The sequence below is a fragment of the Aulonocara sp. 'chitande type north' Nkhata Bay genome, linkage group LG7 (genome assembly GCF_057382095.1).
Source record: "Aulonocara sp. 'chitande type north' Nkhata Bay isolate Kocher_YH1m ecotype deep benthic linkage group LG7, A_spYH_male_GT1.1, whole genome shotgun sequence".
Classification (NCBI taxonomy): Eukaryota; Metazoa; Chordata; class Actinopteri; order Cichliformes; family Cichlidae; genus Aulonocara; species Aulonocara sp. 'chitande type north' Nkhata Bay.
The window spans coordinates 25,101,325-25,118,446 of record NC_141350.1 but is presented as its reverse complement, the minus strand read 5'-3'; the positions used below and the strand labels follow the sequence as shown (position 1 = coordinate 25,118,446).

At 39.2% G+C, this 17,122-nt stretch overlaps 1 protein-coding gene across 1 annotated transcript in view; it reads left to right on the top strand.

Annotated features, from left to right (window-relative positions):
• Positions 1 to 17,122, top strand: part of cttnbp2 (cortactin binding protein 2) — a 91,711-nt gene that overhangs the window by 52,051 nt on the left and 22,538 nt on the right. Inside the window, exons 5-6 of the mRNA XM_086299594.1 lie at positions 5,885 to 6,193; positions 15,892 to 15,991. Coding sequence (XP_086155720.1) covers positions 5,885 to 6,193; positions 15,892 to 15,991 — 409 coding nt within the window. The remainder of the gene's footprint in view (positions 1 to 5,884; positions 6,194 to 15,891; positions 15,992 to 17,122) is intronic.

Genomic DNA, 17,122 nt, shown 5'->3' with positions numbered 1-17,122 from the left:
AAGCACCTTATATTTAAGAATCTGTCATGCAGCTGAAAAACCTGACTATGTTTTTATGGCCATATCTTACTTTTTTTCTTCTTTTTTTGAAAATAGCAGATCCAACACCTTTATTGCCAGCCTTTATGAAATTCTTGCATTCGATTGCAGCATGTCCCACTTACAAATGTGACAAAGCTGTGGAGTAGTATGAAAGAAATCCTTCCACACTTTGACATATTTATCACAGTTATAAGCCAAACCATAAAGTCAGCTGTCAGCATACATGTTTCTGTAGCTTTTGTTTTTATCCTACTTTTGCACCAAAACCACAAAAATTCCAACCAGAACAACTGCTGGGGCTTTCTTCATCTTCTTGAGATTTGATGCTGCATTTTTTCTTTACTCTTTTTAATCTGTGTCTTTTTGTCTTGACACACTTCAGCACGCAAATTCTTCACTCTGACTTTCTTTAGCCTATTTTTAACCCATGCTGTTCAGAAATTGCCACAGTAAAATAAGTATGACAACTCTGAACAGGCCCAATAGGCCCATGGTTAGTAGTCATAGCGCAGTTGTTGGGGTTGGTAATTAGATGTTTTCTCTTAACTTCATCTATTTGTCTTGTTTGCAGTGGTAATTTTTTAGTCCGTGTATGTTTTCACATTATCTGACTAAATAATATGTGTATATATATATATATTTGTCTATTGTGTTTGTGGTACTTAAAGACCTATCTATCTTCTTGCTGTGTATTAATCAGATGCGATGACAGGCTTTTCTGTCCAGACTGCAGCTTCACAAGCTGATTAAATCGCAGACGTTTTTTGCAGGCTTCAGGTTTGTCACAGCAGGGTAACAAATTCAACACAAAAAATGTGAAAAATATGTATATAGTAAAAATAAATAGTTACCTCAAGAATTCTTTCAAATCCTCTGGTAAGCTAGACTTTAAAATTCAAATAATCAAAGACACAACAGAGGGATGTATAAAATATGTTAAATTAATTGTCATCAGTGCAGGCCATTATTGGTTAGAATTTTTGCTTAAACTTTAAAGGACATTTATGGAAACTGTTTTAGGTTTTAGAGTTTAGCTTGCTTGTAACAAGAATAATGTTTTAGGTATTACAGTTGATCTCACGTTGAGAAAAGTGGGGCCGAGGAAACCACAGATTCCTGGAACAAAACCGCAGGATGTAACTTTAGTTGTTACTCACACACACACACACACACACACACACACACACATATATATTAGGGGTGCAACGATACACAAAATTCACGGTTCGGTTCGGTTCGATACTTTGGTGTCACGGTTCGATATTTTTTCCATACAAAAAAAATGTTCATGCCTTTTTAATTTGTCATTTATTAAAATTATAAATATATATTTTAACTCAAAAGTACAGTTTTTAAATTTAACCCTAACCCTTGTGCGTGTTTTTTATTTTGACAGCGAATGCGCACCTGCGGACCACTTATGTGCAGCCCTGGTTATTTAGCTCGTCATATTGCAGCCACAGAAATAATTTTGTCCATGAAACCATAAAGCTGCACTTTCTTTTTGCCTTATAGTCTGATTTGTCATAACTTTTCCGTTTTGTGGTAAGCTTTTCTTTGGCTGTCACTTCTTCACCCTGACCTGTCTTATTTGGCTCAGCAGAACTAAAATATATATCTGTCTGTGAAGGTTCTCAGTCATCCAGGTCATCGTAGTCAAATATATATCCTGCTGCTTTTACACACGCACTCACATAAGCTCAGCGATTCTCTGCGCGATCAACCTCTCACATGTTTAAGCTGCGGGAGATTTCACTTGTCATGTTTGCATAGTAAGCTAACGATTGATAAGACGATGTCAGAGGAATTGGTGCACAAATTATCATCACTCACAGATCAGTGCTGTCGCTCTCTATACACAGTTCGCATGATTGCAAAGTGAAAGCAAAAAAACAAGCGCAAATTCAAACGCGATTTCAATATGTCACATATTGACAGTGGCTCACCGATGCCAATGACATAATTACCCAGCTACATTTCTGAAAGAATGCAAAAGCATTGACATATGTTTTTCCTACAATAGCCCGATGGGCAGGGCAGAGATAGATTTTGGTAGCCCGACTGGAAAAATCGCTAGCCCCGGGACGTCGGGCTAGCGATATTGCGAGCCCTGTATCTGATTGAGGAATCACTCATCTTTGGAAAAGAGAGTTTATTACAGAGAAATGTCTCTTTCCAAAATAAAAGCTATACTATCCGCTTCTTCTGGGCTATATTCTCAGCAGCATATTAAACAGCTGTCTAAATGACTCGGCTAAAGTTAGTAGCATGCTTGTTGTTTTTGTCTTTGCACTAGGATGATGTCGGTGTAAATGTGCAGTCATATTCGTTGTGTTCCCACTAGTGCTTTCAGGTTAATCTCGTTGAAATGACCTTAACGCCACAACACGGCAAATCTCCGTTAACGAGCTACCGCCGATCGCCCCGTGCATGGGGCTAGACGGCCAACACCTTAACGAGCTAACTGCGCTAACACACTAGTTCCCACCCATGTAATTGAGCATTGCATGGCACATCCAACATACTGTTTTACTTTAGTCCATGACTCGCTTACCTTCAGGGTCATACGTCACATGAAAACCAAAATAATTCCAAACGCCAGATCTGAATGAGGGTGGGGGAGGTCCATGTTGTAAGGAGAGCTTAACTTCTGTCTCGCTAGCTTGCCCTGCGCTCTTCCTTCTGACGATGCTGTCTGTGTTGAGCGCTCAGGTTCGACTACTCCGCCTAGGCTGCACTGTCGAGCCTAGGCGGAGTAGTCGAACGCAGATTCACTGAGCGCTCAACACAGACAGCATTGTCAGAAGGAAAGTTGATAAAATAAATTACAAATTTTGTATTGTTCGATACATATGCGTACCGAACCGAAAGCACTGTATCGAACGGTTCAATATCGATACGAATATCGTTGCACCCCTAATACATATATATATATATATATATATATATATATATATATATATATATATATATATATATATATATATATATATTAGGGGTGCAACGATACACAAAATTCACGGTTCGATACTTTGGTCTCACGGTTCGATATTTTTTCGATACAAAAAAAAATGTTCATGCCTTTTTAATTTGTCATTTATTAAAATTATAAATATATATTTTAACACAAAAGTACAGTTTTTAAATTTAACCCTAACCCTTGTGCGTGTTGTTTTTTAGCTCGTCATATTGCAGCCACAGAAATTCTTTTGTCCATGAAACCATAAAGCTGCACTTTCTTTTTGCCTTATAGTCTGATTTGTCATAACTTCTCCGTTTTGTGGTAAGCTTTTCTTTGGCTGTCACTTCTTCACCCTGACCTGTCTTATTTGGCTCAGCAGAACTAAAATATATATCTGTCTGTGAAGGTTCTCAATCATCCAGGTCATCGTAGTGAAATATATATCCTGCCGCACTCACATAAGCTCAGCGATTGTCTGCGCGATCAACCTCTCACATGTTTAAGCTGCGGGAGATTTCACTTGTCATGTTTGCATAGTAAGCTAACAATTAATAAGACGATGTCAGAGGAATTGGTGCACAAATTATCATCACTCACAGATCAGTGCTGTCGCTCTCTATACACAGTTCGCGCGATTGCAAAGTGAAAGCAAAAAAACAAGCGCAAATTCAAACACGATTTCAATATGTCACATATTGACAGTGGCTCACCCAATGACATAATTACCCAGCTACATTTCTGAAAGAATGCAAAAGCATTGACATATATTTTTCCTTCCTACAATAGCCCGACAGGCAGGGGAGAGATAGCCCCGGGACGTCGGGCTAGCGATATTGCGAGCCCTGTATCTGATTGAGGAATCACTCATCTTTGGAAAAGAGAGTTTATTACAGAGAAATGTCTCTTTCCAAAATAAAAGCTATACTATCCGCTTCTTCTGGGCTATATTCTCAGCAGCATATTAAACATATCAGGTCTCCATAAGGAGAATCCTGTGCTAACAGCTGTCTAAATGACTCGGCTAAAGTTTGTAGCATGCATGCTTGTTTTTGTCTTTGCACTAGGATGATGTCGGTGTAAATGTGCAATCATATTCGTTGTGTTCCCACTAGTGCTTTCAGGTTAATCTCGTTGAAATAACCTTAACGCCACAACACGGCAAATCTCCGTTAACGAGCTACCCTATACAGAGGGGCTAGACGGCCAACACGTTAACGAGCTAACTGCGCTAACACACTAGCTCCCACCCATGTAATTGAGCATTGCATGGCACATCCAACATACTGTTTTACTTTAGTCCATGACTCGCTTACCTTCAGGGTCATACGTCACATGAAAACCAAAATAATTCCAAACGCCAGATCTGAATGAGGGTGGGGAGGTCCACTTCTGTCTCGCTAGCTTGCCCTGCGCTCTTCCTTCTGACCATCCTGTCTGTGTTGAGTGCTCAGTGAATCTGCGTTCGACTACTCTGCCTAGGCTGCACTCTCGAGCCTAGGCGGAGTAGTCAAATGCAGATTCACTGAGCGCTCAACACAGACAGCATCATCAGAAGGAAAGTTGATAATATAAATTACAAATTTTGTATTGTTCTTTTTTTTTCTCCCCTTTGGTTTTCTTTCTTTCTCTCCCCCTCTTTCTTTCATTCTTTCCCCCTGTCCTATCCCACAGTCATGTCTGTCCTGTTTGCAACTGAAAATAAAATAAATTCATAATTATAATAAAGGTCAATCAAATGGACCAATATGATGATCCACTTAAAATAAATCCTCTTGGCATCTTTCTTGGCCTCAAGACAACAATTCTGATGGCTATAGATCCAAACGGGACACAAAAAAAAAAAAAAAAAAAAATTGAAAAAAAAATTGAAAAAAAAAAAATTTGAAAAAAATTGTATTGTTCATACATATGCGTACCGAACCGAAAGCACTGTATCGAACGGTTCAATATCGATACGAATATCGTTGCACCCCTAATATATATATCTATATATATATATATATATATACATATACACACATATACATATATACACACACACATACATATATATACACATATATATACATACATATATGTGTATATATATATATGTGTTTTGTAATATCTTTGAGGTAGAATAGCAGAAGCTAACTGAGAGCTTATTTTAAAAGGTTTCCTTTCTGTGGTGACAAACTAAGCAATTAGCAATTCCAGACATTCTGATATTAAGTACAGTCTGTGTCTTGGTTTGAGTTGAGTAATTTAAAACTATACATTTTTAAGATGCTTCAGTTTCATTAGACACTAATCAGACTTTTTGAGATTTTGTTTTCAAGATATTTGGTGATCTAAAAATCCAGTATTCTGATATACTCATCAGTCAATTTTTTTTTCTTTTAGACACGAATGTTTCATTAAGGAGGGAGTAGTTATTTATTTACTCGTCTGTCCAATTGGATCAGCTTGTTTTTGTGTTTGCGACATCTAGTTGCAGAGTGCCCTCTGATGGACACACTGTGCAACGTCAACTCTTATAACATGACTGAAGGGTGTTTCTTCCAAATTCAGCTTTCGTTTTTATTATATTTAAAATTGTGGGATCTTCACAACAAGAAGAAGAATGAAGATTGAAGAGTTTGAACAGTGTTTGGCAGCATAAGCTGTTTACAGCATTTATTCTAGGATTCTGTGGTGGAAATGGTAAACTACTGCAACTTTGTCTGCTGCTTTGACAAAGCAGACTATTTTGAATGAGTGAAACAGATATGCTGTCCTTTCCTTCCACCTTCTTACACCCTTGCGCTCCAACACTTAGCACTTCTAGCTGTTTCCTCTACCTCCTGCTCTTCCTCTTCCCAGTTTAACCTGTCCTGTTCCTACTCCTCATTCCCCTTGCAGGCTGGTGTCCCTCCGTAGTCTCCTCTCTAAGTGGCAGTGGGCCTGCTGCCCTGGACGGCGGGCGACCCCTGCTCCTCCAAGCTGCTTCCCAGGGAAATGTCACTTTATTGTCAATGCTGCTTAACCAACCAGAACCAACCACCAACGACATCACCACTACCACCACCACATCCATCAGTACCACCTCTACCACCAAAATCACCTCTACCACCACCATGGAGAAAAAATCCAGTCATCTTAATCAAAACCATGACCTCAACCACAACCAAACCTCTGCCTTGTTTGCTGCTGCTCAGAATGGACACACAGGTAAGTGGAATTTGATTCATCAGCCCTGGGCCCTATTTCAGGAAGCCGGTTTAGAAAACTCAGAGTGAAAAACGATACTCAGGGTTGAGTAACCCCGAACTGTCCAACTCGGAATATTCGGTTTCAGAAAGGCTGATAACAATTGGTTCAGTCAACGCGGAGTTGCTTTAACCCCAAGTTAAGCGCGCGCACGAGGATACATGAAGCCCTGATTAGTGGAGCACAGATTAAGCGAGTCACCATGGAGACGGAGGGAAAGAAGGCGCGGTCAATGTATTTTACAGCACTTGAGGCCGAAATTCTGATGGCAGCATATGCCGATAACATGCAAATTTTGCGGGAAAAAAGTAACACAGCCTCAGCTGCAAAAGAAAGGGAGCATGCATGGCAAAACATAGCCGACAGAGTCAATGCGTGAGTGTTAATTTAAACATTGATCTAGGGATTTCCACCCATTTAACACGTTATTTTATTCTATTTTATTTTATTTTTTATTTCATACATTTTATTTTGTGATGTGATGTGAGCGCAGGTGCAACCCAACAGGCCCCAAACGTTCCTGGCAGCAAGTAAAAATGAAATATAAAAATATAGTCCAAACAGGTAAGGTGTAATTGTATTATGAGCCATAGTGCTTGGTCTGTTTGTCCCATGTAAATCAATTGCAGTTAGAGGCTACATTAATTTCCCCTCTGTAAGCACTTATTGAAATTATCTGAGCACATTACAAGTACATATTTGCTTACTCTGTATGCTCAAATGTGACCTGTTATAGCCACTAGAAAAAAAGCGGAGGCCCGAAAAACAGGTGGGGGTCCTCCACCACCACCACTCACAGAGGCTGAGCAGTTGGCTTCCACATTTGTGATAATGTTGGCAGCATCACATATGATCTTCACAGTGCAGAGAACACAAATTAGCATCCATTACTATAATGAAATAATTTGTTACTTTGAAATGCTACAGGGAACTATGTACCTGTACATTAATGCTGTGGAAAGACTTCCTGTTTACATAGTCTCCTTCATTTACTGAAGGAGCAATGATTGGAATGTGAGTGCCATCTGTACAGCCAATCACGCCTGGGAACCGTGAGAATAAATGTAAAATTTAAGTAGTAGTTCAAGTATCACCACATCATGAATTAAGTTTCGTTCATCCTGATACCTGCAACTTTGTGGAATCCCTCTTTGATAAATCTTGTGGGTCTATGACCGGGGAACACCACAAACGAGTACAGGAGACGTTTCAGTGCAACTGTAACATTCCTGACTGCCCGACAGACGGTAGCCTTGGAAACGTGCTCAGCGTCACCAATATTATACAGAAAGCTTCCGTTTGCAAAAAACCGAAGTGCAATACAAATAATATGTACAGAACTGAGAGAATGTCCGCGATGTGTCACATGAGCAATATTAGGCCTGAGCATGTTATTCAAATCAATTATAGATTGTGCTGAAAAACGGTAACGTTCACACAGGAAATCATCAGGAAATGATAAAATGTCCGAACGCGGAGAGCTCTGCGGAGAATTTGGGCTTCAACATCTACTGGTTCTTCAAGGAAGGGGCACGCCATGTCTGACACTTCCTACAGTCAGGTTTCCGACAAAGAGGCGGAGAAGGTCAGGGTTAGTTGAAGTAAACCTGCTAGGGGGCAGGTTAGCTTCACGGAGTGTGTCGTCATAGTAACTCACTCAGAATTAATCTAAACTCGCTTTGTGAAACCGAAAACCCAGAGTTTTCATTAACTCAGGGTATACTTACTCAGAGTTTGCACTAAACCGGCTTCCTGAAATAGGGCCCTGGTGTCTGAATCTGATTTAGCTCTGTTTGAATTTGATACTTTTTTGCAGCTTGGGAGATGTAGATGGATAGTGTGGCTTTTAGACTCAGATTTTTTTTTTTTTTTTTATCTTTTTGGCAAATTTAATATAGTGTGTTCGCCCACTGTCAATGGAGATCTAATGTGAGGTTTGGTGAGTGGTTGGCTGACGGGCTGACTTATTTATTGATCGTTAAAGAGTTAAGGAGCTCGTGATGATTTGTATTGACTGTGAATAAAAGGTGATAGGCTAAAATACAAACAAAGAATTAACACTGGATTGATTGTGCTGAACTGCTGATCACAATGATGCATAAGGTTTTCAGTGAGTTGTCTAGTTAATGACATTGTATATGTAAATAGCGTGCACCATAGTTAAACAGTGCATTTTTCCTTCTGCTCCTAGTATTTTCTTTTTTCTGCTCATTAAAGTAAAATAAAAAGGTAATGGCTTTGAAAGTGTGATTTGCATTCTGAGAGACGGTTTACCAACTGAGGTTTGTTCTTGTTTGCTTTTGTCTATTTTGAAGCCTTTAATATTAGTTTAAGCTTCGGTTACTCAGACGTTTTTCTTGTCCCATTTCAAATAACTTCTAGCTTATCAGCATTTCTATTCACCGTGTATTTTAACAAGCACACAGTTCTGTTAGTGGACCTGTGCCTTCATGGGTGCCGTGGGATGGAATAAAATGAACAAGCAAACTCGATAAAGGCCCTAGAGGTTGAATTAACTGCGAGATATGCGACTACAATAATGCTTTTCCTTTCCTGTAAGCAGCCATCTAGGAGTTGCATTTGAATAAGACGCTGAAGAGGGTTCCTCACTCAGATGTGACCATATGGAACAACACAAAGGCTTTGTTCATTTGCCTCCACAAATTAGGCTTAACTGATTTAGTGACTGAGTTGCTGCCCTTTTCCTGTTTCTTGTAAAAGTATGTAGTTGTGACATTACTTAAAAACTGTAAAACAGTTTAACCACAAAGCCTTCTTGTATTTACTGCAGCTAATACTCTGCTGACAGTGTAAGTGATTAAACTGGTCAAATAAACTGGTAAAAAAGCCCAAGTAACATATCAGTTTAATTATTCAGTTTCACTTGGCTGTCACTTCCATAAACTGAGTTGGACAGGTTCGCATTGACATTCACATTCTCACAGAAATCAGTAAAAAACAGTAAATCAGAAAAATCAGTCAAATCTTAAGGTATACCATTTAGAGTGCCTGCATGTTTTAATAAAAGTGTCGGTGTTTGGCACCAGTGTATTTGTAGTTTTATCTCAATAAGAATCTCTAGGCCCAAAACCTAGCAAAAAGATGAGCTTATTTGCAAACGTTTCCTTTGTTTTACATCCACTGTGTATTTAGTAAAACTGCATGTATTTGGAGTGATTTTAGCTCAGGTTTGGTCTCCTCCACTTTCAAAGGGAGCTGCCTAGCTTGCTAATTGTTCCCCAATTTCACCAGCCAATTTCGGACATTCTCTGCTGTTTGTTGGTGAGAAGCAGGTATAGAGTGACAGTATTAGGGTCTTCGTACTGAAAAGAGTTGACAGCTGTAACCCAAAGGAAAGTATACTAAAACAGAAAAGCAAGAGCTGGGAAGCCAAAACCATGAACTGAAACATTCTAAGGGGAACTGCTGAGTTAGGTCATAAGGTGTAGCATAGCAGTGGCAGGACGTGCTCTTTGCAGCAGCTGTATGAAGATGTAGTTAGGACAAAGGCCTGATGCTGATAAACACTTAGACATGTGCGGGTGAGCTGTGACTCATCGCATTATGTTGGCTGCCATTAAGTGAGATTGTGAGCCTTTCATGTCAAGGCTGTAACCTCAGCACAGAGTATATGCTCATCCACCTGACACAAACACAGTACCCTGCATACAAAAACAGAATAATTAATGCATGCAGAATAATGACACACAGACATGCAGGCCTTTTATGATCTGCTTCCCTGCTGAGATGTTTAATAATACCCAGTTGTCAGCTGAGGATCATTGATCCATGAACATGACAAATGCAGTTGAAGGACAGCTGCACTGAAGGCTTATATTAGGTGTGCCACCACAGAGAGGACACTCTCAGAAATACCCAAATGCACATAAGAGCTCTCCTTCTGATTTGATCTAATTATTTGAATAATGCCCTTTACTTATCCTCCTTCACTCTTCTACAAATTGGACATTTCCAAAGCTAAAGGCACATTTGTGTATTTGGACTATATATACGTAGTTGAGACTTTGATAAGGGAACATATACCACAACATACCTGCAGGTACTTTAACATTTTGTTTTGGCAAACAGAGAGTACAAGCTTTCAAAACTGTAGGATCTCATTAGTGGTTTCCTTTATTGCTTTTTTTTTAAACATACAACATTTTAATGGGATTTTCTTTCTATTTCGTTTAAGATTGACAGTACAATAACAGTACAACTTTTTTTAAACCACCCCTATAGCTAACACTCGTGTGAAAACAAATTGATATTGTTTTTAGTTTATTGTCCTTTCTTTGTCCAATATTTGCAATATTTCAGAATATTGGACATTTCGGAGGATCTGGTGATAGAAACTCTATGATAAATGTTAAAAGGGAGAGTTGGTTTGAGTTCCCTGTTTCAAATATGTTTTAAATATGGCTGGCTCAAAAAGCCTCCAACAACCCAGGACAGAGCACAAGGTTAGATGCAAAGATGAACAGTTTATTCACCAAAAACAAAGTGAAAACAGAAAACGGTCTTGTGCGACAGAGAGGGAAACAAAGAGAGTGGGCAGAGAAAGCAGCTGTTCACATAGGGCCCAGTTCTCATCTTCACAGGTATACGCAGACTATCATCAGACTGAACAGAGAACTCGGACAGAGTAAATACACCCAAGCCGGGATATGAGAGTTTGATCATATTGCACAGCCCTACCCAAGCCAAACAAATGCATAAGATAGAGTTACTCGTTAAACCCGTGACTTTAAGATAACAACACCTTTTCTTGTAGCATATTTCTGGAGATTAAATTTCTGGTCCGTAGTAGCTGATAATCGCTATTATAATAATACAGTTTTTTACAGACGCTAGGACACATTTCTCAATACTTAGGTCACGTTTGCAAAACTCCTCACACAGTGAGCACAACAGAAGTCTATGTGGGCTAAACTGAGGACCAGTTATCATTGTTTTGGCACAAAATGCATTCAATGACTACATCTCTCAAATTACATGAATCATCTTCTCACTCAGACACAACAACTGCCAAAAATCTTTGTACGGACAGGACATTTTGCATGTGCTTACATACTGTTTTCAAAACTGTTAAACTTATGGCCAAAACAATAACATAATGCAAAACTTAAAAAGACAGCAAAATCCAACAGCAATATTTTATTGAAACATATTTTAAATCTAAAAATGCAGTTTAACCAGCCACAGCTTATTCTCATTGTAGATGAACATCTACACAGGTGTTACTCCTTCAATTTTTCAACTCCTTCAATTCTGGCAGCCAGAAGATTCTTTCCTAGGTGTATTGCCCTAGATGACATAAGATGTGATGTGGATGAGAACCTGTGGCCAAATAGAGAAGACCGAGTAGATTAGCATTACTATTGTATGTGTATCAGTGGATGGTGTGTATACAAATTCTTATATTTTGGGATTACTTAGTGCAAAAAAATAAAAATACATAAACAAATATTAACGAATTCTGCATGATGTCTGATTCATTCCAGTAACATATATTGAAATTATAAACAGAGATGTGTCCTTGTTTTACACAAGAAAACACTGTGTAATGCTACATGTTGTTAGTGTTTTTTAGGTCATTGTTTTGTGGGTGACAAAGTGTGTTTGTCGGCTGTCAACCTTTGCTAGTGTTCTGGAAGAATGAGGTTATTTGAGACCTGAATGAAGTGTTTTGGTAGTTGTAGTGCATTTTGAATGTGAAATGAACTGCTTTGCCAAGCTGAGGGTCAGTTAGGAGGATTGTGTGAAGTGTTTTGCAAAAGTGACCTAAGTATTGGGAAATGTGTCCTAGCGTCTGTAAAAAACTGTAATAATGGATTGGATTTATATAGCGCTTTTCAAGGCACCCAAAGCGCTTTACAATACCACTATTCATTCACTCTCACATTCACACTCACTTATTCGTTTTATTTCAAAAGATGAAAGGGTTTTAGAAATGACTGCTTTCACATGAAAATAGTGGAACTAGAGGGCACTTGTCATGGATTGCACAAAGCTCCAAACATGAAATGGAAAAACTCAGCACCATTGTTGACATGCCTTTCCCAGAATCATGACCTGGATGCACCAACCAACACACACGTGCATTTTGCTAGCATTAATCAAACACTATCAATGTTTACATGATGTCATGCTAAGATGAACCTTTCATTCCTTCTGCACAGGGACACTGTGTGTGTGTGTGTGTGTGTGTGTGTGTGTGTGTGTGTGTGTGTGTGTGTGTGTGTGTGTGTGTGTGTGTGTGTGTGTGTACTTGAAACTGGCCTCCCAAGGTTTATAGAATTTTGAGTTACTGGCTCATGATTTCTGATATATTTTTATAAACACACATACATTTTGGCATAAAACAGTGCCAATTGGTTGATTTTAGGTAGATATTTGTACATCAGTTACCCCAAACCTGAGCACCGCCCCCCCCATTTAAAACAAAATCTATATGGACAAATGCTCTACAAAATGAAAAAGATTTTTGGAGTGAAGTGTCTTTGTAACACAAAACTGTGTCTTTGTAATAAATACACAAGTTTCTTTTTTAAAATTCCAATTCAATAACTGCGAAGGGATTCAGTGATTCATAGAAGTCCTCTCTCATAATTGTTTTGCTTCTTTTTGTCCAGCGATACCATCCATATTACACTACCTACAGTATCCATGGCAACAAGATAAAGTGGCTTCTATGCTCTGAGTTCAGTGTACACCGTGGTTCTCACTCTGAGATGTTATAGTAGGTTTTCTGACATTGTAGTCCTTTCTCTGTGTGTGTCAAATTACAATAGAGCTGGACTAAAAAAATCAATGGCAACATGTCTTGTAGAGGCTTGAATCAAAGCTTGTTTCAAATTGTCAATACTTACAGAGGTGGTCAAGACAGAGATACAACAGCCAATCTACAGCCGTGAAACTAACATGGTGGAGGCTCTGTCATGGTGTGGGGCTGCATTTCAGGCAGTGGTGTTGGGAATCTTGTAGTGGTGCAACGGATCAAGAATCTCACCGTTCGGATCAGATCAGTTTTAAGTCACGGATCGGATAAATTTTCAGATCAGCAAAAAAAGAAAAAAGACAAAAATTTTACATTTACTTATTTACTTATTGAAATATTTTTTGCCTGTTAAAAGCATTCAACTCAAGACTCATTCCACGCAATTATTTAAAAAAAAAAATTATGGTACAATATAGGGCAGTACAGGGCTTTGTATCTACCATTCAATTCAATTCAATTTTATTTATAAAGCGCCAAATCACAACAACAGTCGCCTCAAGGCGCTTTATATTGTAAGGTAGACCCTACAATAATACATACTGCTCATTATGTCGCACTCTGCTGTGATATAATGAGCTGTCACGGTCACGTAGCTTTCCGTTGCCCTGGAGGTCCACCCATTTGTAGTAGTTAGGGCAACAGAAGATGCCTGGGACAGTTCAGCCATAACTTAAAATTTTTCCTGCTCATACATGCTTGGAACGATCTTGCCACTAAAGTGGACGCGAACGAGATATCATAGCGTGGCTAAGCACGTTCATCATAGTTTAAACCCCTTGTTTTGCACAAGGGAATACGGCCTCCCGTCTGCAGCTAAACACCCCAATAGCTTTTGTAATAGCTTTAGGCCGGTCGGACTGGGCAGCAAAGGGCTGCTTAAATACCGCAAACTTCTCTGCTCCTCCACTTGGACCGCTAGTGCTGGCCATAACTATCGCTTGACAGACCCACCACGCGCACCATACACATACTTTTTTTTCCCTTCTTTTTCGAATCTTCGGATCACGTGCGTGCCGAACCGTGGAGTGGGATCGGTTCGGATTACGAATCATCCGTGATCCGTTGCACCACTAGAATCTTGTTAAATTGGTGGAAATATGAGCCCAGAAAAGTACTGTTAGATTTTAATCTGCAAAACTATGCCATCTGGAAAGTGTCTGATTGGCTTCATTTTTCAGTAAGAAAAGATCACAAACGCACTGCCAGTGCATAAAAGCATGGATTGGCTTCCACAGAAGTCTGAACTCACTATTATTAAAGCAGCGTGGGATCATCGAGACAGGGTGGAACAAAAGGCCGTCAACATTAAAAGGAGAGTTTTGGAATGTTCTTGAAGAACCCTAAGACCGATTCCTGAAGGCTGCTTAAAGAATGTATAGGAAAGCTACCTAAGAGAGCTCAGGCTGTGCTAAAGAATAAAGATAGTCATGCCAAATATTGACTTTCAAGCTGGTTAGAATTGTACAAACTCTGGTTTTTCCTTATATACTGTATTTCCATTTGTGTTTGCTTATGTTTCAATACATCATTGCATCTATTTCCTGTTTTACAACCAAAATATGCTGAAATGTGGAAATTTCACACACAAGACTTGCACAGTTCTTTGTGCTTGTTGTGTGACTGTCCTTGCTAATGACAGCACTGTTTTCACAAACACAGATGGTAACTGATCTCCAAACAGTGAAAGCAGAGCCTCTAGCACCTTCTCTAGTCTACTTGTCTCCCATCACTTTCCTGTCACAAGTTTATCAACAATGCAGATTAGGGCCGTTTGATATAACGATATATATCGGATGACAATATAAAAACGTCTATCGTTTCATTTTACGCTATCGTTTGTTCCGTGGTGTCGCAAAATAAACTGTTTACGGCAATATTTTTTCATCGTTGTGATGGTCACTGTAGTGGCTATATTAATTTCTTAAAGTTCTCTCTTTCTCTTATATTTAATATAACCACACTACAGACGGACAAGCGCCTGTTTTTATGCGTTGTGGTTGGCAACAACGATGGTAACAGCATCGCGTGTCCGCTTGTTTATGTTCCACATAAACCTTTCACAATAAAGCTCAAGATCCTGTTGAGACTTTTCAAAATAAACTGAATCACGTGAAAGAGCAGATTATTATCGGATGAGAATTAAAAAAGAGCCGCCAGGTGCTAAAAAATAAACCTTAGACTCAAACGTTAGAACAGGCTTTTCCCCGCAGCACACCGTGTAATAAATACTCACTAAGAAAACTGCGGCCTTTACAACTTATGTCTAAAAATGTATCGTTTCATGCATCTGTTAAAACACTCGACTCCAGCTACATGACGCACAGCTGGAAACACTTGCCGCAAGTCGAGCTGCCGGAGATTCACAGAATTTACAGAAAATGTTGTGATTTATATCGTTATCGGACAATAGAATTCTTATATCGGGTTATGAGATTTTGGTCATATCACACAGCCCTAATGCAGATGTGCAAACAAACAAGCTTGTGGCCTCTTGGCCTGCCCAGCTTGAGTCTGTTAACAGGACACGGACATAACCATCAAATTTAGATTGCGGTAGAACTGGGGCAAGCAGAGGTCCAGACACAGTAGGCAACTGTTGCTATAAGATAATATAGTAATTTAAAGGCTAGTGCATATGGGGCAGAATACTGTTTAAGACGGAGCTCGATAGATTAATTTCACTCTGATTTTCTTTGATGATTTATAGACTTTTAGAGAAGTGCTGCTTGCCTTGCTTGCCCTGATGGATCGTATTTGTATTATATGTCATAAATATTTTACAGTCTTTTTGTTAATTCTGTATGCTGTTACAAAACTTGAGTCATGTTTGTGTAGCAGCAGACTACAAAAGATTCATCCATCTTCCTCTCTCTGTCAGATTGTGTGGAGCTGCTGCTGTCTTCGGGATTGCCTGCTGATGTTTCGGATGAGAATGGATTCACACCTTTACACTTTGCTGCTGCCCATGGCCATAGCAGGTGAGCTCATATGGTTTTAAAGCCTTTTAGCCAGAGTGGTCACAATTTTGTCACTTCTAAAAAAAAACAGATATGCATCAGTTTGGTCAATTGTGAAAGGTTTCCCAGCTGAAGTGCTTGTTGTATTTCAGCAGCAGTCCAGAAACTAGACTACTCACTGCGATGCACAAAAGAAACAGTTTAGGTCACGTTTTCATTAATGGTCATGCATTTAAATAAAACATGAAACATGCACTGAAATGTTTTTTTTTCAGCTGCTAATGCATCTCTGGTACAGGTCTTATCAGCTCAACTCTAATCAGATTTTCTCACTTTGATTTGGGTGGATTTTTATGTTCACATACATTTAGAAAAAGGTGGTGGATGTGCGCACAAAGAACACAGCCAGCATTTAATTAGTTTCCATGGTTAGATGGTTGCATTATTTTCTCGTTGGATTATGAAAAGGTTTACTAAAACCCCCAAGAACTCATTGGTTTGACCATGTAACGTAGCCGCCGCTGACTGTTGACAGATCATGGTTGGTGAGAAGCAGCAACACCAGCAGTGTGTGTCTGTGTGTGTGTCCATGTGTGTGTGTTTATTTAATTACATTTAAGTATTATTTTCCTTTCTATCTGATTCAGTTGGCTTTCACAAATTAAATTACAAAAAAAGATAATGTAGCTCAGTTGGCACTTTCATGACTAAAACAAGTGTCAAGTCTCAGAAACCGTGAAGTGTGACTTTGTAGTTATCCTGTTTTTGTTTACTGCTATTTTCGGGACTTGAGCTCTCTTTTTTTTTTTGTTGTCACACTGGTCCCTGAAGTCAGTTTGTGTGTTGTCAATTGATGACTCATTATGCATACTTTGCTGGAAGACAAGCACAGCTGGAGCCTCCCATGTAGGCAGATGCTGCTAACTGTGCTGGGTTCCACTGCCCAGAGCGACGGCAGCTTGTTTGCTCAGTTCTGCAATGACACCAGTTCAAACTGGTCGTTTGGTAGAGCATAGTTTAACTTCTAAGAGTAAGAACTTCAATAATGCCTGAAGGGAATTTTCTAATTAATCAAGTTGAGACTAGCTCTGCTCCTCTTCTGAAACCAACTGAAATAAAGTCAGCTTGACTTGGCAGTACCTGTTCATGTTT